At 50.9% G+C, this 21,622-nt stretch overlaps 1 protein-coding gene across 3 annotated transcripts in view; it reads left to right on the top strand.

Annotated features, from left to right (window-relative positions):
- The window catches only part of Kazn (kazrin, periplakin interacting protein), a 434,248-nt gene that overhangs the window by 369,430 nt on the left and 43,196 nt on the right, over positions 1–21,622 (top strand). For 2 of the 3 annotated variants that reach the window (XM_008822672.2, XM_029558399.1), the window contains 6 exons: positions 2,709–2,845; positions 6,387–6,557; positions 9,024–9,213; positions 10,314–10,444; positions 13,392–13,442; positions 14,789–14,912. In XM_008822672.2, the coding sequence (XP_008820894.1) occupies positions 2,709–2,845; positions 6,387–6,557; positions 9,024–9,213; positions 10,314–10,444; positions 13,392–13,442; positions 14,789–14,912 (804 nt within the window). Of the gene's footprint in view, positions 1–2,708; positions 2,846–6,386; positions 6,558–9,023; positions 9,214–10,313; positions 10,445–13,391; positions 13,443–14,788; positions 15,556–21,622 lie in introns of those variants that run through there. The other variant, XM_029558400.1, reaches the window with a different exon arrangement.

Genomic DNA, 21,622 nt, shown 5'->3' with positions numbered 1-21,622 from the left:
CCTTCAGGTCCACCCTGCAAGGTTCCAGCCCAGCAGGCTTGGAATCCTAACCACGGTGACCTCAGCTTCTGTGCAGCCAAGCTGCCCAGAAAGAGGACAGAGCTGGCAGGGGTGGTTGGGAGGCTCAAAGCTGGAATTTTAAACTGCCGGCCAGCCCTGGAATCCCCACTGCGTGCTTCTGCCTGTGGCTCTCTGCATGAAGTGACATGCGGCCAGATGGTCCACCTCACACCTGTTCTACCCAGGGGGGAGAGGGCCCACAGGGCCAGGGAGTGCAGCTCATATCAACTGCCAGGCCAGGAGCTTGGTTCTTGGTCCTTCAGCCTGACCTGAGTCCCTAACTCCTTTATGTGTTCAGGCTGAGCCTGCGGAATTAGGTGTCCAGGGCAAGATGGGACACACAGATACAGCCTACCCTGTATCACTGTCCTCTGTTAACCGTGACACTGAGGACCCTTCAGATCTGGGAAACCTCACTGTGGAGGCAGGCCTAACATAAGGTAAATTCCACAGGCCTTGGGGTCACCCACGGATGTGTGACTATCAGCAAAAGACTTTACTCTGGGCCTTCTCAGGTTGGAAGCTTCCAGAACCTGCTCCTGTCACCTCTATGAGGAGCCCATCCCTCAGTCCCAGCCTGCCCCCCTTCATACAGATGATGGCACTGAGGGCAGACCTGCAGGCCGTTCCTCTAAGCACATGACACCATATTTGGTTTGTTTTGAGCAGTTTTGAGATTTAACTCACATACTGAGCAATTCATCTGCATGAGACTGCAACTTCCAATACAGTCCGAGTGTGAACTCACCACAGTCCGGCACTGAATGTCCTCACCTCAGAAGCCTTGCCCTGTGTGATCACCCTACTGCAGTCACTCCCAGCCCCCATGAGGCATCAGTTCCTCTGCTGCGTCGCTATAGAGGTATAGATTTCTCTCCTGGGAATATTTCATTTATGTGAACTTGAGATTCATGGTGGCTAGTGACTGGCTGCCTTCACTTAGCATTTTATTATTCTATAATATTCTGTGTAGACGGGTTTGAGGTTTGATGTTGTCTGTTCACCATCCCTTGCTGGATATTTGGATTTGGGTTATTATAAGTAACGTTGCTGTCAGCGCCTGTATACAGGGTTCTTGTTTGGGTTTTGCTTTTTTTTTAATGTGTGTATTTTGCCTGCATGCATGTAAATATACCACGTGTGTGCAAACCTGCAGATGCCAACAGAGGATGTCGGATCCCCTGGAACTGGAGTTACAGATGGTTGTTAGCCACCATGTGGGTGCTGAGAACTGAACCCACATCCTCTACAAGAGCAGGCTGTGTTCTGAACCACTGAGTCATCTCTCCAGCTTCCGATTTTTTTTCCTTTAACTTTTTTAAGTGTGTGTGTGGTTATGTGCATGTGAGTGTAGGTGCCCACAGAGGCCAGATGAGGGTGTCAGATCCCCCTGGAACTGGAGTTACAGATGTGGCATTGAGCTCAGGTCCTTTGGAAGATCAGCAAGCACTCTTAGCTGCTGAGGCAGCTCTCTAGCCTTTGTAAATAAGGTTTTATGTGGACTCATTTTCCTTTTTCTTTCCGTTTTTGTTGTTGTGTTAAGGCAAGGTCTCTAGATCAGTCTAGCCTCAAACTTACTATGTAGCCAAGGATGACCTTGAACTCTGATTCCTCCTACCTCCACCTTGAGGTTGTAGGTAAGCACCACCAAATTTGTTTTATAGGTAGAACCCAGGGCCTAGAACATGCTAGACAGGCACTCTACCCACTGAGCTACAACCCCAGCCTGATGTTTTTTTCTTAGGAAGTGCTAGTTATCTGGTGAGTATGTTTGGTCTTTGAGGAACTTCCAGGCTGTTTCCCAACTGCCTCTGCATTTTGCACAGCCCAGCAGTATGAGAGGATGTGTGAGGGCTCAAGTTTCAACATGGTCTCACCAACACTCATTGCTGTGTTTACTTTTAGCCCTTCCGGAGGGTAAAGTGGTCTCTCCTTGTGGTTTTGTGTTTCGTGGATGATTAATAGCGCCCAGACCTTTTCTAATACTTTCTGCTCGGTTCTTGGACAACTCCTATATTAAGATTCTTCACCCTTTTTTAAAAGTGGGTTGTCTTTCTCTTGTTTTCTAACATATAAATGGGTTGTTGCATTAGACTTTGCTGCTGTGACAAATGACCTGAGAGAAACCGTTTTGAGGGAGGAAAGGTTCACTGTGGCTCAGGGTCTTGGAGGTTTTGGTGCATAGTTGGTGAGCTTCATTGCTTTGGGGCAATGGGGACGAGACAGAAACATCAGAGCAGCAACGGTTCAGCAGAACCCGGCTCCTGGCAGACAGGAAGCAGTGAGAGGTACCAGAGGGGTCAGGCGAAGACATGCCCTTCAAAGGCCTGGCCTCAGGGACGCGCATCCTGCACCTAGCCTGGGCAGTTCCGCCCACTCCCAACATTTCAGGCACAGGGTCAGGATCTCTTGACACACCTTTGACTCTGACTGTGCAGCCCATCCGGGGTTCCATGTGTATCGCTCAATCTCAGAGTTGAGAAACGGACCGTTTACACAGCAGGCCTAGGTTCCGATCCTGAGAACACCACAGTGGTGTGGGGGTCTGAGAGAAACTTCATCAAGTGAACCCCATTTTCTCACCTGATAAAAAAGCACCCAGAGGAGTCAGTTTGGGCCTTGGGAGGTAACACTGTATCTATCCACAGCTATGAAAGCAGACCGGAAGCGCTTAAAAGGCGAGAAGACGGACCTGGTGAGCCAGATGCAGCAGCTGTACGCCACGCTGGAGAGCCGCGAGGAACAGCTGCGAGACTTCATCCGCAACTACGAGCAACACCGCAAGGTCAGCGCGCGCCTCTGTCCCCTGCCCCGCCTCCCCTCTCATCTTACTCCCCTGCCGACCCCTCTGCAGACACACACCACCCTCCCTTCTCCTCTCAGCCCAGCAAAGTCTCTGCCTCATCCCAGAGCATCTCAGAGACTTCACTATGTGCCCCTGGCCTGGACACCCCAAGGAACCCATCCCAGTGCTCAATGGAACCTGTATCCTGAAGTGGACAGGCCTGGACAGGGGTAGAATCCAGCTGTTGGAGCTCCCCACTCCCCTGTGCATGCCTTTCTCAGAACCTGTTTCCCCATTCATGGAAGGGTAATAGGGGTACAGAGCTGCTGTGTGGACCAAGGTACTGAGTGCTGAGCACTTGGTAAATGTGAGCTGCGGGCCTCAACAGGAGCACAGTGATGGAAGGGAGAGGAAAGAGGAAGAGCCAGGAGCAGTAGGAGAAGACAGGACACGCTGCTTGCAGAGGGAAATCCCAGAAGGGTTCCTGGAGGAGGTGTAGGAGTTGGTCTGTGTATTAGCTACTTGTGACAGTTGACAAAAGCCATTTCAGGGAGGAAAGATTTGGGCTCATACTGGGTGGGGAAGGCACGGCAGCAGGAGCGTGAGGCAGCTCGTGACATCGCATCCACAGTCAAGAAGCAGAGAGAGATGGATGCTGGTGCTCAGCTCACTTTCTCCTTTTTATTCAGTCCAGGCCCCCAGCCCATGGGATGGTGCCATTGGCCTTCCCACCTCATTAACCCAAACTAGAAACTCCTTCACAGACACACCTAGAGGCTTGTCTCCCTAGATTCTAACTCCTGTCAAGTTGACAGTATTAACCATATGGGCTCCATAGGCTTAGTAGCAAGATGGCTCAGTGGGCAAAAGCACTTGGTGGTGGAGCCTGATGACCCGAGTTTGATCTCTGGAACCCACACTGTGGCAGGAGAGAACCAGTTCACATCAGAAACAACCTGAGGAAGGAAGGATTCATTTGGGATCATGGTTTCAGAGAATTCAGTCTATCATGGTGGAGGAGGTGCGAAGTTTGTAGCATGTCACAGAAGTTCCTCACATCTGACATGGAGCCCAGTGGCAGGGACTGGATTGAAATTAAGGTGACTATCCCATACCCACTGTTCTCTTCACTGGTGACCCTCGTCACCTTCCACTTGCCTGCATGCATCTCTCTTCCTCACAGTGAAACAGCTCTAGGCAGCTGCTAAACAACCTTGCGTCACTGCAGCCCAGCCCCACTTAGCAGATAGAAAGACTAAGGCGTTCAAGGGCCTGGTAACTGACCCAGGGCCTCCCACACATGGGCTAGGCAAGCACTGTATCACCGAGCTTTCTCCCAAGCCTTCACTGGCGATCCTAGGTAGGTGCGCTAACACTAAGCGTACACCTCAGCTCCTCACTGGGGATTCTAGGCAGGCACTGTCCCCTACACTTAGGCCTGTTCTGCAGAAACCCAGAGCCCTGGTTTTATTTAGCTTCTCAAAATCTCCCATCTGGTCGCCAAAACATAGTGTGCATTTTATCTGTGGAAACAAATGTCCTAGCAATCAGGATTAAACCCTGAGGTTCCCCAGGTCACTGGGCTGCAGCCTCTCTGCTTGCCATGGCCCACTGGCTCCTCCTGGGACCCCGCAGGCCCCAGCTGCAGGTGAGGGCCGTGGGAACTCCAGGCTACTGAAATAGAAAGAACTTCGCCTGCCCAGAAAATTCCCAGAGTTTCAACATCCCAGAGAGCTGTGCCAAAGGCGTACACCCTCTCTCATGAATGCAGCTGGGTGGGGCACTTGGACTGTCCATACACCCAGCTGGAGATGTCCTCACAGCAGCCCAGCAACCAGGTCAGGGCTAGACACAAAGTGACCCTGGTGCTGTGACTGTGATCCTCCTCCACTGCTACCACCTCCCCATTACCTTGTTCCCTGCAGCCCTCCTCACTGCCCACCTCAGGCTCCTGGGTCTGGCCAAGTCCTACCTTTATAAATTCTAGCCACTGTCAAGTTCCAGATCCCCACAGAAGGAGCTCCTCCAAGTCTGTTAACTGCCTCAGTGATCAGCAATGGGCTGAGGACATGTTTCTCCTTTAAGTCTAAATTTGCTCCTCTGTGGAACAGGAATAATCAGTCTTCACCTTGTGAGTGGGCGTGAGGTTCAGATACAGTTATCATGCAAAGCCTACAGTACTGCACAGGACACTCCACAACTGTTGCTGCTCAGCCTGCTGGCTTCTGCCAGGGAACAGAGTCATGGAGACGTGAGGATCCAGTTTCCCAAAGTGTCTGCAGACCCTTTCCACCCAGTCAGCCCTGGTCTGCTCATGACCAGCAGAATCAGTAAAGACTCAGAGACAAAAGAGATCCCGAGGGTCCTAATGGGTCTTGGTCCTAACTCAAGATCACCAGCTGGCTCCCAGGGGTGGGCCTTATGGATCAATTCCACTCTGGGACAGTTTTTTGGCATAAGATCTCCAAGCACAGCTCTGTATGGCTGTGTCCGCTACAGGGATCTGTAAATGTTGGTAGAGTGAGTCAGGTGTGAGAAAGAAGGTGTAAGACCCCACAGGACAGTAGCCACTCTTCATAGCCCCTGGCCACAAGGAGACCTTGGATTGGCTTCAGATGTGGTAGTTTGCTGGGTGGGCTGAGTCCCCTCAAGGACCACTCTCTTGGGAGGGCTGCTGTTCTAAAACTGCCCCAGCCCAGCCCAGAGGTCAGGGGCAACCATTTCTCTGGGCCCTGCCCAGCACGTGGCTCTGCTACCCCACACCATCCTTGGCAGCCGTGGTTCATGCAGGAGGCCAGGAGAGGCCCAGGCTAGTGACAGGGATGGCTGCCCTGAGGGGATATGAAGAAGCATTCAGCCAAGTGCCCCATCAGCTGTGATCTTATGGGATGGCAGCCTAGACAGTTTCAGGTATCTTCTTGTCCATATTTCCCTCTGACAGAGTTCAGCAAACAAGGTCAATGCCCCCCCTACTCCCGGGAGCAGGGAATGTGGCTCAGGTAGTAGAGTGCTTGCCTGGCATATGCAAAGCCCTGGGTTTCATGCCCAGCATCTCATCATCCAGGTATAGTGATGCACTTCTGTAACCCCAGCACTTGAGAATTGCAGGCAAGAGAATCAGAAGCTCATAATTGGTCTTGGCTACATAGAGTTGGAGGCCAGTCTGGGCTTCCCAAGACTCTGTCTCATAAAAACAAACACCCTGCCGCACCCCAACATTTCTTGGATTCCATGTCATTTCCCACAAGTGCAGTCATTCCATCTTTATGGTCTTTGAAAAAAGTAGTGTTATCTCACTCCCATTATACGGATGGAGAAACACAGGTTTGATGTGGGAAAATACTTGCTAAGGATGTCCTACGTGCTAGTTCCTGTCCCAGTCTCCAGGCTGGTTTGTGGCAGTGGCAAGATTCAAACCCCAGACCTTTCCCAACCCAGGACCAGGGATCTCAGACACATACTAGGAACTCCATTTCCTGTCCATCCAGAGGAGCCCTCTGCCCCCGTGTGACCCTGTAACTCTCTCCCTCCCCAACCACAGGAGAGTGAGGACGCTGTCAAGGCACTAGCCAAGGAGAAGGACCTGCTGGAGAGGGAGAAGTGGGAGCTGCGGCGGCAGGCCAAGGAGGCCACAGACCACGCCGCAGCGCTACGCTCCCAGCTGGACCTCAAGGACAACCGCATGAAGGAGCTGGAAGCCGAGCTGGCCATGGTGAGTGCACTGTCCACCCAGGCAGCCCTGGCCACCGCTAGGCTTTGGTATGGGCAGCAAGGGTGGGTCAGTGGGCTCCCTGACACTCTGGGGACCACCTCCTGTCCACCCACCTCAGGAACATGGGGCTGTGAGAGACCTCACTCTACCGCACTCCCCAGGCGACTGCTAAAAAGGAGAGAAGTTTTGGGGGGGTTCACATTATACATTAAGAAAATATCTAGGAGGAAATACACAAAAATATAAACATGAGTTATATCAGAGTGCCAGGGGTATAGGTGACAGTATCTACACACATATATATGTATGATTTTTAAGGGGTTTTGGTTCAAATATATCTGCAGCAAAATTGTCTATTGGATGATCAAGTGAAAAAGTTAATTTTTTTTCCTAATTTAAAACAAAGCATCAAAATACTCTCAAATATGATGTGTTCTGGGAAGATTTTGGTTTGTGGGTGGGATCTTAATCTCACCCTGCCTTTCCCTTGAGGTGTCTGAATGCAGACAGAGCACACGTGGCTAGAATGGCCTTTGAACGGCCCTGGGCCACAGTCTGAGAGTGGGGCTCTTGTGACTTTTTTCTATTCCATTTATTTAGCATATGTGTGTACATACCATGGTTTATCTGTGGCAATCAGAGGACAACTTGTAGGACTTGGTTTTCTCCTTCCACCACATGGGGTCCTGGGGATCCAACTCAGGTTGTCAGGCTTGATGGTAGCACCTTTACCTACTAAGCCATCTCTCCGGCCCCATGTGTGACTTCTGAAAAATATTTTATTTTTGTATGATTGTATTGCCTGCAGGTGTGTAAGTACACACATGTCATGCAATGCCCATGGAGGTTAGAAGAGGGTGTCTGATCCCCTGGAGCTGGAGTTACAGATAGTTGTTAGCCACCATGTGGTGCTGGAATTTGAACCCAGGTCCTCTGCGGAAGCAGCCAGTGCTCTTAACCGCTGAACCGTCTTTCCAACAACCACTCCCCCATCCCATCCCCGTGTAAATCTTAAGTAGAATATGTTGTCCTGTAGAGTGCCTATGCTGGCTAATAATGTGGTTATAGCTGCGGATCCCATGTTCCAATCCAATTCCCAACACTTTCTAGCTGGGTGACCCCAGACAGGATGCTTTACCTTTCTGGGCCCCCATTCTAAGTGGGGATGCTTGCTTCCCACCTGCAGGCTAGGGCCATTACTGCTTCCTACAGCCCTGAGGGACAGCAGTCATCCAAACCCTGTGCACCCAAGTCATCCATTGTCCCTTGGGTACGTGGGAAGCTTGCCTTAGTGCTCTGGAGCCCTGGCCTCACTATCCTCGGAGCTTCCCAGAGTTCCCTGCAATGGAAAGATCAACACTCAACTCCTCCCTCCTCCCAGTAGCATTAGACCCTTAGCTGCCAGGGAGCTTGGTACATCAGTACAGACAACATCTTCCCAGAGGCAGAGGGAAGGGGCTTTACCTAGACCCCTGATGGCTCCCACCTTCTTTAGTGGTCCCTCTGACTACATGTCCCCTGCATCACATACCACTTGACAGGGTCTGGAGCTGCTGTCAGCCAGGCTTCTCCAAGGGATTGCTGGCAACAGAGGGCAACTCTGCCTGGTGGAAGCCCATGTTTGTTCTGGTCTTCTGGAAGTCAGGACCTGCAGGTGCAGTGGGAGGTGGGTGGTACTCAAGGTCACATAGCAAGTTCAGCAGCAGAAACAGAAGTCAAACCTGGCTGTCTGGACTTCGATCATGTGTGCATGTTGTGCTAACTTGCCAGTTCCCAGGAGCTCAACACTCTAGGTTCAGGATGCTCAGAGAGAGGAGAGGTCGGGGAGGGGGGTCAGTTCAAGAGGAGCACCCAGCATTCAGTTGTAGGTAGTGGATGAGAGTAGTCAGAAATGCCATGTCAGTTGCTGGTGGGAAATGGTCTACACAGCCCTGAGCGAGCATGTGTGTGTTTCCAATCAGATTTAAATGCCTCCTCTGACACTCACCTATGCCCTGGAACTCTGAGATTTCAAGTACTGAGAGGCAGCGTGAGAGGCTCCTGTATCCTCAGCTCAGGGCTACCTGTATCCTGAGGACTTGCCATAAGGGACCTCACAGCTGTCAGGTAGTGCTGTTCCACTTCCTAGAAAGAGGAAGCCACTCCTGACCCAGCCCAAGGTGGTTCTGTCCCACCTGGAAGGAGAAAGCCTATGGGAAGAGGGAGTACCCTGCCTGGATCACTTCCTGTGCTGCCCTAAAAGGCTGCTTGTGTCCAGCCTCTGTAGTCCATGGCTGGGGGCGGGTGTGTGTGTGTGTGTGTGTGTGTGTGTGCAGTCCCAGAAGAGAGAGCATTATTGAAAGAAAGGCCTCTCTCTGCCACCACCCACTCCTCATTCAGCCCCACCGGGGCCTGGGAGCTGTTTAGGAAGTAGAATATGACTAACTAGAAACATATATTTGAGTCTGTTTCTAACTCTCTCTCTAGGCCAAGCAGTCCTTAGCCACACTGACCAAGGATGTGCCCAAGCGGCATTCACTTGCCATGCCTGGAGAGACAGTGCTCAACGGCAACCAGGAGTGGGTGGTGCAGGCGGACCTCCCACTGACCGCTGCCATCCGGCAGAGCCAGCAGACTCTCTACCACTCCCACCCTCCCCACCCTGCAGACCGGCAAGGTGAGTCTGGCCACAGGGCCCAGTCGGGGGGTGGGGGGGTAGCTTCTTCATTCACACTGCAGTAGCCTAGGGGGCACAGACCATGGGTTCTCGTCATTGAACCCGCTAAGAGATGGCTCAGCAGTTAAGAGCACTGGCCGCTCTTGCAGAGGACCTGGATTCCATTCCCAGCACCCATATGGCTGCTAACAACCATCCGTAACTCCAGTTCCAGGGGAATCTGACACCCTCTTCTGACCTCTGTGGGCATTGCATGACACAGGTGCTTACATACATTGCAGGCAATACATGCGTACACATAAAAAAATATTTTAGAAAGAATACATACTGTTCTTGCAGAAGACCTGAGTTGGGTTCCCAGCACTAATAGGCAGCTCACAACCACCTGTAACACTAGCTCCAAGGAATCCAATGCCCTCTTCTGGCCTCCATGGGCATTTGTACTCATATGCACATACCCACACAGACACATCATTTTAAAAGACAAGGCGGAAGGTGATTGACAAGGACAGTTGATATCATTCCCTGGTCTCCCCCTGCGTGCACACACATTTGATGCGTGCAGCAAAGGTGAGGGCTGGAAGGAAGTGACATACCTCCTCCTGTGATTGCCAGGGTACACAGAGTGGCCGGAGGAGGGGGTCTCTTTTACCCCCAGAGTGACCAGAAGCCTTAGCTCTGGCTGCAGTGTGAGGAGAGGAGGCAGGGAGACCACCATGGTCTTGGAGAGGCTAGATGGCAGTTGCCACAGGATAGAGAAGCGCAGACTCGGCTGTTGCACAGAGGCAATGCGGAGAGTTGGGTGTGTGGTGTCAGGAAAAGAAAGGAGCAGCTGTGGCCTGGAGGTTTATTGTCTAGGAATCTGTTGTTGAGCGGTAGATAGGGTTACACTGGGTCTAGAACCACCCAGTAAGACTTCTGAGGCCCTTACTTCCACTAGTTGAGGAGGTGCTTAACAAGGTCCAGGGAGAGGCAGAGAACCCACACACACTAGCAACCACCCTCTGAAACCAGCTGGGCCTGCCCTCTGCCACATTGTACCCATCTGTATAGTGGGTGCATTGGGTGTGTCACTCACTCACCCGTTTTCTGCTTTCCAGCGGTCAGGGTGAGCCCCTGCCACTCCAGACAGCCCTCCGTCATCTCCGATGCATCTGCTGCTGAAGGCGACCGGTCATCCACACCAAGTGACATCAACTCCCCACGACACCGGACACACTCCCTCTGCAACGTAAGGCCAGCAGCCGTGGGGCCCAGGCACTTGGGCCCTGGCCGGAAACGGCAGGGCCACGGGGTGGAGTAAAGTGTGCCCACTCTTTCCTCTCGTCCACCCAGGGAGCTCTGTGGCGAAGGCACTTCCTGTTGTGTTCTTTCCTTTTTCAAGAAGCGGTGGATGTGGGGAGAGAAAGAAATGAGGCCTGTTTGCTCCTTGTGTCCGGGAGGGTGAGGAAAACCCAGAGGAAAGCGGGTCTGGCCCAGCCACAGGGTCTACAAGCCTGGAACCCCGCCAGGTGCACCCCATCTGTATGGGCCCTGCCTGGAACCCTGGGCTTCTCCAGAGTTCAGGGCCTGCCCAGGACCACCCATTCTCTGTAGCACCAGCTCTCCCCCGTCACCTAGAATGACACATAGTGCTGTGTTTTAATTTTGTGTTTCTAGTAGTTTGGGACATGTTTGACCTCTGCAGAGAGGTTCTGTGAATTTTTCTTAAATGTATTTCCTTATTATTGAGTCATATATGTTTTATTGCATGCTAAGAGACACGAGTCCCCCAGGCACTTAAGTCTTGATGACTAGGGAGGTAGGCAGGTGAGCTGGGCCCTGTTTGGTCCACTTTCCATTGCTGTGACAAAATGCCTGAGGTTAGGACACTAGTAAAGAAGTTTGGGAGGCTTCGAGTGGGAAGCCACAGAGTGGAAAAGGACCAATCTGGCCCTTTTATAACTCTAGCAAGAACCAAGCAGAGTCCTGTGAAAACCACCTCAGTTACTTCTGAGGATAGGGAACCAATGACTCAGTGAGGGTCCTCCTAAAGGTTCTACCATCTCTCACATCACCACTTAGGGGGCACAAGCATCCTATACCTTTGGGAGACACTCTCAAACCATAGCCAAACCACAGCAGGCTCCCAGCAGAGAATGGCTGAGAACTGTGTCAGCCTCCAACAGGAACAGAGGGTCAGGGGTAGGGACCACTTTGAGTTTTTGTCCCATCAATACCACTGATAACCCAGTGAAAGCAGGTAGCACACATTCAGCCTTCAGATGCTTGGGAAGAGTTTGTGCAAAACCTCAGTTAAGGGGCTGGAAAGTCGCTCAGTGGTTAAGAGCACTGGCTACTCTTGCAGAGGACCTGGGTTCAGTTCCCAGCACCCACATGGCTAGTTCCAGGGGATTAGGCGCCCTCTTCTGGCCTCTGGGCATTGCATGACATGGGTGCACTTACATACATGCAGGCAAAACACATAAAGTTTTTTAAAAACTCAATTCATATCACTTATTAGCCAGCAGAACATACTGAAAAATAATTTTAAGAGCGTTAAGGCACATGTAGTGGAAACAGACAAAACCATTACTTGCCAATAATATATTATCAGCCAGGGTCACTCAGGAGACTGGTGTGTTATAGGAACCCACAATAAGCAAGTCTACAAGGTTATGAAAATCAATAACTTTCCTACGTAAGTGATGGAAACCATCTTCCAAATCCTCAGTAAGAACGAGAAAGAAACACCAATTTAGCTAAGACGGGTTGGGGGTGGCTCAGTTCATAAAGTGCTTGCTCTACAAGCAATGAGGACCTGGGGTGGGCATGGGATTACTGGCCCAGGAGCCTTACTCTTACTGAGCAGGTGGAGAGGCCCGGCCTCAAACAGATACCCTGTGGCATCCAGATTCATCCCAAACCAGCACACTTTCCTAAGGGCCACGTTGACCTTCTGGCAGCCCCACAGGGCTCTTGTACAGAAATGATGCTGGCAGGGCCACTCACAGAAAGGCTCTCGTGAACTGCATTTGATGCAGGGCTAACCCGGCCTCGGCACATAGCTGCATATACATATACATATAAATATGTATTTTAGATACAGACATTTTAAATATGTATATAGCAAGGATGACACTTCCCAGAGAAGCTATCTGAGCTGCCTACAGGTTTTGTTTGCAAACCTTGAGACTGGATCACCCTGAACTACTTTTTGTTACATCCCTCCATCCCTCTTTATCCCCCATCTCAACAGATGTGCACATAGGTAAGCTAAAAAGTAGCTCCAGGCAGCCCTCTGTTCTCGAGAGTTTGACCTGGTGCCAGCAATATCAACACGGACTGGACTAAGGACCGCCTCACCCTCTCACATCTGGCCACTGATTAGAACCAAAGTAAGGGAAATTGGAGAGTTAAGAGGCATTGTTCCTTCTCTTCTTGGGCATTATGCCTGCAATTCCAGAAAGAGCCACTAGTAGTCTCCCTAGCAATGACTTGTGATCCCAGTGAGCTGTCTGCACACATGTAGGGCAGATGGTATTCAGGGAAGTAGTGAAAAGTTTTGTACAGCACGGGCTAGTAAGGATCCCCTCCCCACCCACCTGGATCGGGGTTGCATCCCATGGAAGTGTCCTGTGTGTCCCCTGGGCTACCAAGGTTCAGTTGCTCTGGGTCTCTGCCTAGAAAGAGCATGAAGACCAGGAGGAATCAGACACCCTGAACTGCAGTCCCTACTATTTGCTGTGTTAGCTCCATAAGAGACTGTCAGTAGACCCCACCCCCTTCTTACACCTAAATCCAGCTCACAAGCCCTCTCCCAACTAAGCTCAACCTCCACCCTTACTACCCTTTCTCCATAAAAGTTTATTTCTTTGGGAATAATGTCTTGAACCTTCAGTTCAAACAAAGTGGACCAATTAAGGCAGAAACTTAAGCCTGAGGGTGTTGAAGGTTGAAAGGTCAGAGCAGGCCTTTGACTACCTTGGGTTCCCTGGCCTGCATAATGATGTGCTGTGAACCCTGTGAATCTGCCTTGTGGAAGTGTCAGTGTTAAGAGATGGGGGTGGGGGTGGGATCCCCACTGTAAAGGCAGGGCACACTTGGATTAGTGGTGTCCATCAGGGAAGACCCCACTCACAGATGTGCTCTGTGTCCGCTGTCTGCTGCTTCATCTTTTTCTTCTCCTTTGACTACAGGGCGACAGTCCCGGCCCCGTTCAGAAGAACCTTCACAACCCTATTGTACAGGTAGGTGTGGCCTGGCTGTTCCATCTTCCTTCCGCTCCAGCTTGACCTTGGCCTGTTCCCTCATTGCCCTGAACACCCTGCTGTCATTCTTGAGCACCCAAGATAGCATCCAAGCTCCACTTTGAATCACATATATGCTGGCATCTGAACCAGGCTTGACGTGCACTGTGCCGAGGCTGTGTGCACCACACATCCTGTACACATCCTGCAGCTGTGCTCTGCATTTTCTCCTCTGAGCTGACCATCTGAAATTTTTAAATTCTTTGAAGACTGAAGCCCAGGAGATGGGCACTTTGGTCCCTCAGCCAATGCTAGGTTTGCCCCCTTTTCAAATTCTGCCATGGACGTGAGACGGGCATGGGGAAGACAAACCACATGAATCTGAGGGCCAGCATCTCTCCGGTTGTGAGGTTTCCACCTTCTGTATGGGGGCTTCCCTGGAGAAGACTGCATATTCAAATACAGATTTCTGGACTCTTCCCAATGGAGACTCCAGCCCAGGTTGGGAGTGGAGACTGCATGCCAGCTCATTCTGAAGTGTTCTGGAAACACTGAGTCTAGTCTGCACTCTGCCCTTCTATAGCTAATGCCACCATATGCCCTTGCCATTTGCCAAGCTCTCTGCAGGTGCCACCCCACACACACACACACCTGGCATTTCCCCAAACAGATGGGCCCTGCAGATCACATCCTCACAGTTACATGGTCACTGTCTACGTCCCCATATATGAAATGAAGAAAATAGGCTCAGAGAAGCCAGAGGCTCTCCATACTTCCATGGGGAACGACGGGATTGGGACCAGACCCTGAGCCCCAGCATAAGAGCAGGTTTCTGTTTCCCAGAAACTCCCAGGTGTCCCTCCCCATGCGCCAAGGGCTAATGGACCAGTTCTGCACATTGTGATATAGGGTGCCTGCCCTACATCACCCAGTGACCAGTGGCAATGGCCGAGTAACTTGACTAGTACCTGGAGAGGTCAGCAAACTGAACTTCAGTGGTATTAATGATCCAAGCAGCAGAAGCAGCCAGGTTACCACATGGCTGTCACTCACCAGGTTCCCATCCTTCGGCCAGTAATGCGCTCAGGACAATATTGAGTCTATTGTTGTCTCTGAGAGGTTCTGTAACTGGCTTGAATTTGCTTAAAGGACAAGGGGCAGAGTGCTAGGGTGCCAGCTCCAGAGCCAGCTCCTTACCTGCGTCCCCCTGTCCCTCACCCTCACCTCGACCTTGACCGTGACTTAGGGAAGCCTTCCCCTATCCCTCCATCCACCAGTATCCTTCCCACCAGGCTCAATTTGCCTTTTTTCCTCTCCCCTCCCACCATGGTCACTGGGTGCCTCAGTCACTAGAGGATCTTGAAGACCAAAAACGGAAAAAGAAGAAAGAGAAGATGGGATTCGGCTCCATCTCCCGAGTCTTCGCCAGAGGGAAGCAACGGAAATCCCTCGACCCGGGCCTCTTTGATGGTACCGCCCCCGATTATTACATAGAGGAGGACGGGGACTGGTGATAACCCGCCACCCTTCACCCACTACTCTCGGGCGTGTGTGCGCGTGTGGATGGGAGTTGGAGAATGAGTGGGTGTGCATGGGGGTGTGGGGCTTGTGTGGGGTTCGTGTGCACATATGCGATCACCCTCACGGGTGTGTGTCTGAGCGCCTGCAACAGGCGGAAACACAAGTGTGACCCCCCTCCCTCCGCGTCGCCACCTCTGTAATTGATGTATATACCACAACCCGTGTGTGACTCTGTCAGCTGTTGTCTCCGAGCGATACACTTGTGTTTGTTAATCTCGTTTGTTTTGTTTTTCAATGTTTTTGATTTTTTTACTTTTTGTTTAATTCGTTTTTCCTTTCTCCTTCCATCTCTTTTATGAAACTTGAAAACTTGAAGGACTGCTGTGTATTTGTAAATAACAAAATTAGTGTGCATTCTGTGCTTGTGAATGTCCCTCGTCCAACCGCTGCCCCCCACAGCAGCCCATCCTGCTAAGGATGCGGTATGTTTTCAATGTCCCTTTCCTCCCGACCCCTTGGTGTGAACATGTGGGACCAGACCCTGTTCTCAGGGTGTGTCCAAGTCACTTTAACCACAAAAAAAAAAAAAAAATACAACCCATCATCATCAGGGTAAGGTTACTCCGCAGAGACTCGTGAGCCCAGCCAAGGGGTCTTGGCTAGGCTATGTGTTTGTAAGGGGGTCAGGCAGGCTCTTTTTAATGGCCTGCCTGTTTTTAAATTGCGTTGCTATCTCTCTTTATGGAAAAAAAAACTGTTGCGTTTAATTTATTTGCACAAATGCAGAAAACATTCTATCTAAATTATTACGTAAATATCGGAATGTATATTTTTCCACGGGGTGGGCGGGAGGCGGGCATTTCTGCAGATTTGTCAATTCTGTTCATGCTGCTGACGCTGCACAAGGTAGATTTAGGGTGATTAGAACTGGGGACCTCAGATGGCCAGCTTGCTTGTTCTTTTTCTGTCTCTCCTGGCTGCTGTCCCTGCATGAGAGAGCCCCCACCTTCTCTGGCCTTTCTCTCTATCTATATATATGCATATATATATTTATTTATCTGACATACAGAACATGACTTCAGAGAGCACCACCTATTGCAGTCTGCTTCTCTTGGGCTTGTCTTTAGAGCCAGGTTGAGTCTGGGGAAGGACAGGCCAGGGCACATCCACAGAGTCTGACCTGAGTCAGTTGGACGGTAGGCCTCAGCTGGAACATGCTCCTCCCCAACTGTAGTTTATTCCATACATGGACCAGGCAGTTGTCAACGGAGATGTTGCCCACCTTCTGGGGAGGGCTGTTGGGGACAATATCCTGCAGGTAAGCCGTCTGCCCTCCTTTGGCCACACAGACTCAGTTGGACCCCATCCTGTGATTTGTCTTGGGAGTTCCAGCAGGCTCACCCCATGAAGGCTGGCGGGTGCCTCTGCCTGCTTAGGGAGCAGCACTGGCCCCCTCGGGGTGCTTTCTAACACCAGGGCGTGGAAGAACTCTCGAGCTTCCAGCCATGTCTGCCCTACCCCTGAAACTCAGTTTTCCCTTTCTTTTGCCCTGGGATTTCCCCCTCTCACTGATCCTTAACCACTAACAGCTCAGTTCACACCCCTTTGAGGCTGCAGTAGTAGCGCTTCTGCTAACAACATCCTCAGCTCTTAAAAAGCAGAGATTTTCCAAACACTGGAGCATCTGGGATGAATAGAATCATGTGCCCAAAGTCTCTAAAACAAACCAAAAAGCCCCCGTCAGGCCCTCCTTCCCTTCCAGCCTGGCCCAGGGGCTTGGGGAGAGCAGGCAGGGACACCCCCATGAGCCTCCATGTATCCTTTTGGGCTCAACTGATGAATCCAGCCTGGTGGTGAGGGAGAATGACTGGAGCTGGCATCCGAGGGAGGCTTTAGAATATACTTTTCTCCCCCACTGAATTTTTTTTTTATGGTTTTTCCCTTTACTTATAAGAAAATAAGATTGCAACCACTCCCGGTAATGATTTAGTCGTTCCTTTCCTTTCCAGTTTTTGTAAATTAGGAGATAATTCTAAGAGTTACTAAGGATGATTTATTTAAGAGAACGACGTCAAATAGCAAATGAGTTATGGATTACTTTAAATGGGAATGACCTTTTCCCGTGGGAGAGGTTTCTCAAAGGCATGGATGCAAAATATAAAATATTTAAAAAAAAAAAAAAGTCTGAATAAAGCTTATTTTAAAATACGGTGGAATTCTATGCGATTTCATTGCTTCTACGTTGCTCCGGGTGGGAGGCCGTGCTCCGTGGGGAGGCACAGCCTAATGTCCCGCCACTCTTTGAAATTCCTGGGCTGGGTGATGGGAGGGAAAGCTGGCTGGATGCTAAGTCCCCTAGAGGGGTCCAAGCCAGGTGACCTCCCAGAACATCTGTCTCTGCTACCTCTAATTTAGAGGTGCAGTCAGCACTAAGGGCTACCTGTGTCCTAACAGCACCTCTGTGCCCAGGTATCCCCATTCTCTGAGCTCAGAGGCCCTGTCAGCTTTCAACCTCCCCTTCCCGCACTCTCCTCCTGGAGGCTCAGAACTTCGGCTGTGACTTGGAGGCATATTACTTTGCATAGGCCTCAGCAGACTTCTGTGTCACCCCAAGTTCCTTCCCTGGTGGGACAGAGTAGCTGAAGAGGGACAGAAAGGTCCAAAGCAGAGTGGGCTAGACTTTTCTTGACTTCGGGTTCCTCAGATGCAAAGCTTGGGTCTTCCTCTATGTCCTGGGAAGGGCCCACCTAGGTAACTCCAAACCCTGATTCCAGCTAGTGTCTCAGTTTCTGCCTCCCGACAGAAGTGGTATTATGCCCGGCAATAAGACTGATGGGGGACTCCACTTGAACTCCCCTCCTAGCACTGCTAGCAGAGAGTACAGAGAGCCAAAGTCAGGCCGTGCTCCAAGGGTTCAGGAAGACTGCAAGGAAATTTGGGCCACCAGAGCTCTCAATGGCCAATGCCCATCATATCCCTGGAATCAGAGGCTTTTATCTCTCTGGTGCTTCTAACCGGCAGCCAGGATTGAGAACCGCCATGGAGCTAATCTGAGGAGGGCAGGAATGTTCACACCCATGTTCATCAGCCTGTGCCTGTCCCCATGCAGACATCACTAATCAATCAGACCGATCACTTTACAAAGCCTCATGTATCAATCCAATTTAGCATACAAGGATGAAGCTTATTTGCCATCCCAGAACTAGCCTGGCCCCTCAACACTGGTCAAAAACATGGATAAAACTTGGGCCCTTTAGAAAGGAGTGATTTGGTCAAGGTCTAAGCTAGCCCACCCTCTCAAAAGCAAGACTACACCTGACTCGAGCTCCACCCATGTACCTACTTTGTACTTTTCTCTTTGGGGAGTGGGTAGGGTTAGGGGTAGATCCCAGAGCCATATCATGCTAGGGAAGCCCTCTGCCATTGATCTGCCACCCTAGACCTCCTTGGCTAAAAGAATCTACTCCAAGATCTTGTATAAATAGTCCAAGTGGCACCTGTTCATCAGAAATCAGAGCAGGGCTGCCCAAAACATGCAGAGTCAGTGTTGCAACCGCACAGGTTGTGAACTGTTACTTCAGAAAGTGCCATTCTGCAGGCTACTGTGTGAATGGGACCCAGGCTTGCACAGTGCACAACCTGCAGGGCTATCCTGGATGACCTTCCCAAATGCTCTCCCTACCCATGCTTCCAGGCTCCAACCAGTATAACCGGTAATAGTAACAACAATAACAACAGCTAACATTCATTAAGCGTTTACCATAGGCCAGGCTCCATGCTGCGCACTCTGTGTATTAACACAGTTAACTCACAACCTATGTTACCAATGAGATGTCTAAGTGCTGGGATTACAGGTGTGCACTACCACATCTGGTTTATGTGGTGCCGTGGATCCGGGGCTTCCTGTATGTTAGACAAGCACGTCACCCACTCTCCAGGCTTCCTAGAGACTCCGGCTGTATCCCACTGTCTGGACCAGGAGGACCTGGGACCTATGGATGTACCTGCCCTCTGGGGTACCTTCCTGTTCAGCAGGCCCTGGCTTGAAGGCTCCCACCCTAACTTGGCTCCCCGGGTGGCCTCTGGCCCAGCCTAGCACTGCTTTGTTTTGGGGGACTGTGTACTCCTGTTTGCTTTTTTCCCCTGGGTCTAGAAAACCCACTCCCAGAGGAGCATGCCAGGACAGCATAGTAGAAGAGGGCTGAGGTCTAGGGCAAACTCTGTGTCCCACCTCCTGCCATACCTGATCTAAGGTCCTGAAAGTCAGTTCTGCCCCAAAACGTGAGGCATATGGCACCCCCAAACCTCACCAGATGAGCCAGCAAGTGACCCAGGGCTGACCTGCCTGATATGCTGGGGCACTGGACCACTGCTGCCTGCTCCAAGAGCTCTGGAAAGCCAGGTGGGAGGCTGACTGCACTGTGATTCTTGGCCATTTATTTGTTTTCGGTACTGGGGATCGAACCTAGATCCTCATGCATGCTAGACCATGTGCTCTACTGCTGAGCATTTTCTTTTGACTTATTGAGACACCAGTCTCGCTAAGTTGCCTAGGCTAACTTTAAATTTGCAATCCTCCTGCCTCATCTCCCCAATGACTGGGATTACACGTTTACACCATCAGTCCTGGCTTTCAAACAATGTTTTTAAACACCTAGACACTCTCCCCACCCCTCCAAATAAAACTTGCATTTTAACAAAACAAGGCATCACAGAGATTCCCCCACTTTACCACCATGCCCCTCTACTCTTAAGGTTTTTCAACTTAGACCCCCCCACTAGGTGGGGTTCCTCCCTCCTGTTTTCCAGTGGGGAAGAACCTGGTAATAATGAGATAGGAACCTCTTGGCTTCTTCATAAAGGGCAGCTGCAGGACTTTGCGTTATAAAGCAGTACCTTATAAATGTTAAAAATAACTTCAGTGTTTGTGTGGCAGAGTTACTTAAATATCAAAGTTTGGCCCAGCAAGGTGAGGGCCTGCCTGTGACGGCAGCTGGGGTGTGGCAGTAGTCCTTCTCAGCACACTTGCATGGTGACCTGTGGTCCAGTTCTGGGGACATACTCAAATGAACAGCTGTGCTGTGTCAGCCTGTGAACACAGCATCTGAGAGAGCAAGCTCCCCAGAGAATTGTTATTTGAGAAACAGGATTCAGAATGTACCTCGGGTGATAGAGCCCCTGCCTCGCATGTGTGTGTTCCATTCCCAGCACCTCGTAAAATTGGGTGTGATAGTGCACACCTGTAATGGGCACTTGGGAGATGGAGGCAGGAGGATCAGAAGTCCAAGATCATCCTCTGCTACATAGCAAGTTGAGGCCAGCCTGGGCTACATAAGACTTGTCTGAACAGCAACAAAAGCAGCTCTAGCAACAAATGGAGGAAAGCTTGTCACCATCCTCAGGAAAACTGTGGAACTCCCCCTGTGTACCTCGGAGGAGTTTGGGAAATCTGTTTGCTTTGTAAATGCATTACCAGGAAGTAGCAGTTAAGCACTCCAGTACTAAGGAATGTATCAAATCGCATGCAGCACTCCTAGTTCAAAGGAAAAACTGACCTTTGGGAAGTCACTTGTGCCCCATTCAGAGGACCCTAGCAGCCCGAGTGGGACCCAGACCACACCCACACCTTTGCTTCCAGCTCTGCCCATACCCCTGATTCCAAGTGAGGTGTGACCCATGGGCCCCTGTGAGCTCATCTGTAAAGTGGGTGCAGCCACTCCTGCTCTAGTGAGTTCAGGTATAAAAGAATGCTTTAGAGAGAGTCTGGTTTAACAGATAGGGAGAAGGGCAGACATGGCTTGATACGTCTTGAGTCTGAAATGACTTGGCTCAAGGTCGGTTTCTAGGGGAACGTTGGGGCATGGGCTTGTGTGAAATTTAATCCCTCCAGGTGTCAATCACAAATGCAAGTTCAGCTCCAGAGTTACAGTGAAGACCCACTGGCCCCTCTGTTCTGTGACAGGGAGATTTAGGCCTTATATGTAGACATCACCAGCCCCAGCAGCATCCTGCCTCCCCATCAACAACAGACTCACTCTGCTTATGACTACCATGCAGAGATGGAGACCCAAAGGAGCTACCCAAGGCTAGGTTCTTGAAGCAGAAAGTCCAGGGGTCACCTCAGTGTATTGCTTTTATAAGGAGACATATGTCAGAGGCCAGGGCTAGCCTGGTCTGCTGGTGGGGTGTACAGTGTCTCTCTTGTTTGGTTCTAGGGCAGAGGCCAGGGAGGCAGCAGCATGTCTGTGTGATGCCCTACACAGCTTCCAAGGGCTCTATAAGGAAGACAGAGGAGCCACAGGCAAGCAGAACCCCATGTTGCCCCAGACAACCCTCTGCTAGGGGCCTTGCAAGGCCCTGTTGAGCAGAGCAAACTAACAGGTGGGATCTTACCTGCCACCTGTAGCCAGCTTCAGAAGTGGGCAGCAGCAGGTACCTGTCAGAGTCACAGAGAGGTCCCCAGTGTTAGAAGAGCTGGGGATGGCGGCAGATGTCAGACTTATGTCAAGTCCAGTTCTAAGCTTGAAATCCATTGTGGTAGATCCCTCCTGTTCCATGGCCCACCAGCATTTCTTCTGAGCATTGGATGGGCCTGCCTTGACCAAGAGTTGTGGTACCCCATGGACACCAGACAGTGAGCCCTCAGTGCCAAGCCACAC

The sequence above is a fragment of the Nannospalax galili genome, unplaced genomic scaffold (genome assembly GCF_000622305.1).
Source record: "Nannospalax galili isolate Female #2095 unplaced genomic scaffold, S.galili_v1.0 scaffold548, whole genome shotgun sequence".
Lineage (NCBI taxonomy): Eukaryota > Metazoa > Chordata > Mammalia > Rodentia > Spalacidae > Nannospalax > Nannospalax galili.
The sequence above is the reverse complement of the archived record's forward strand: the minus strand, read 5'-3'. Positions and strand labels throughout refer to the sequence as shown.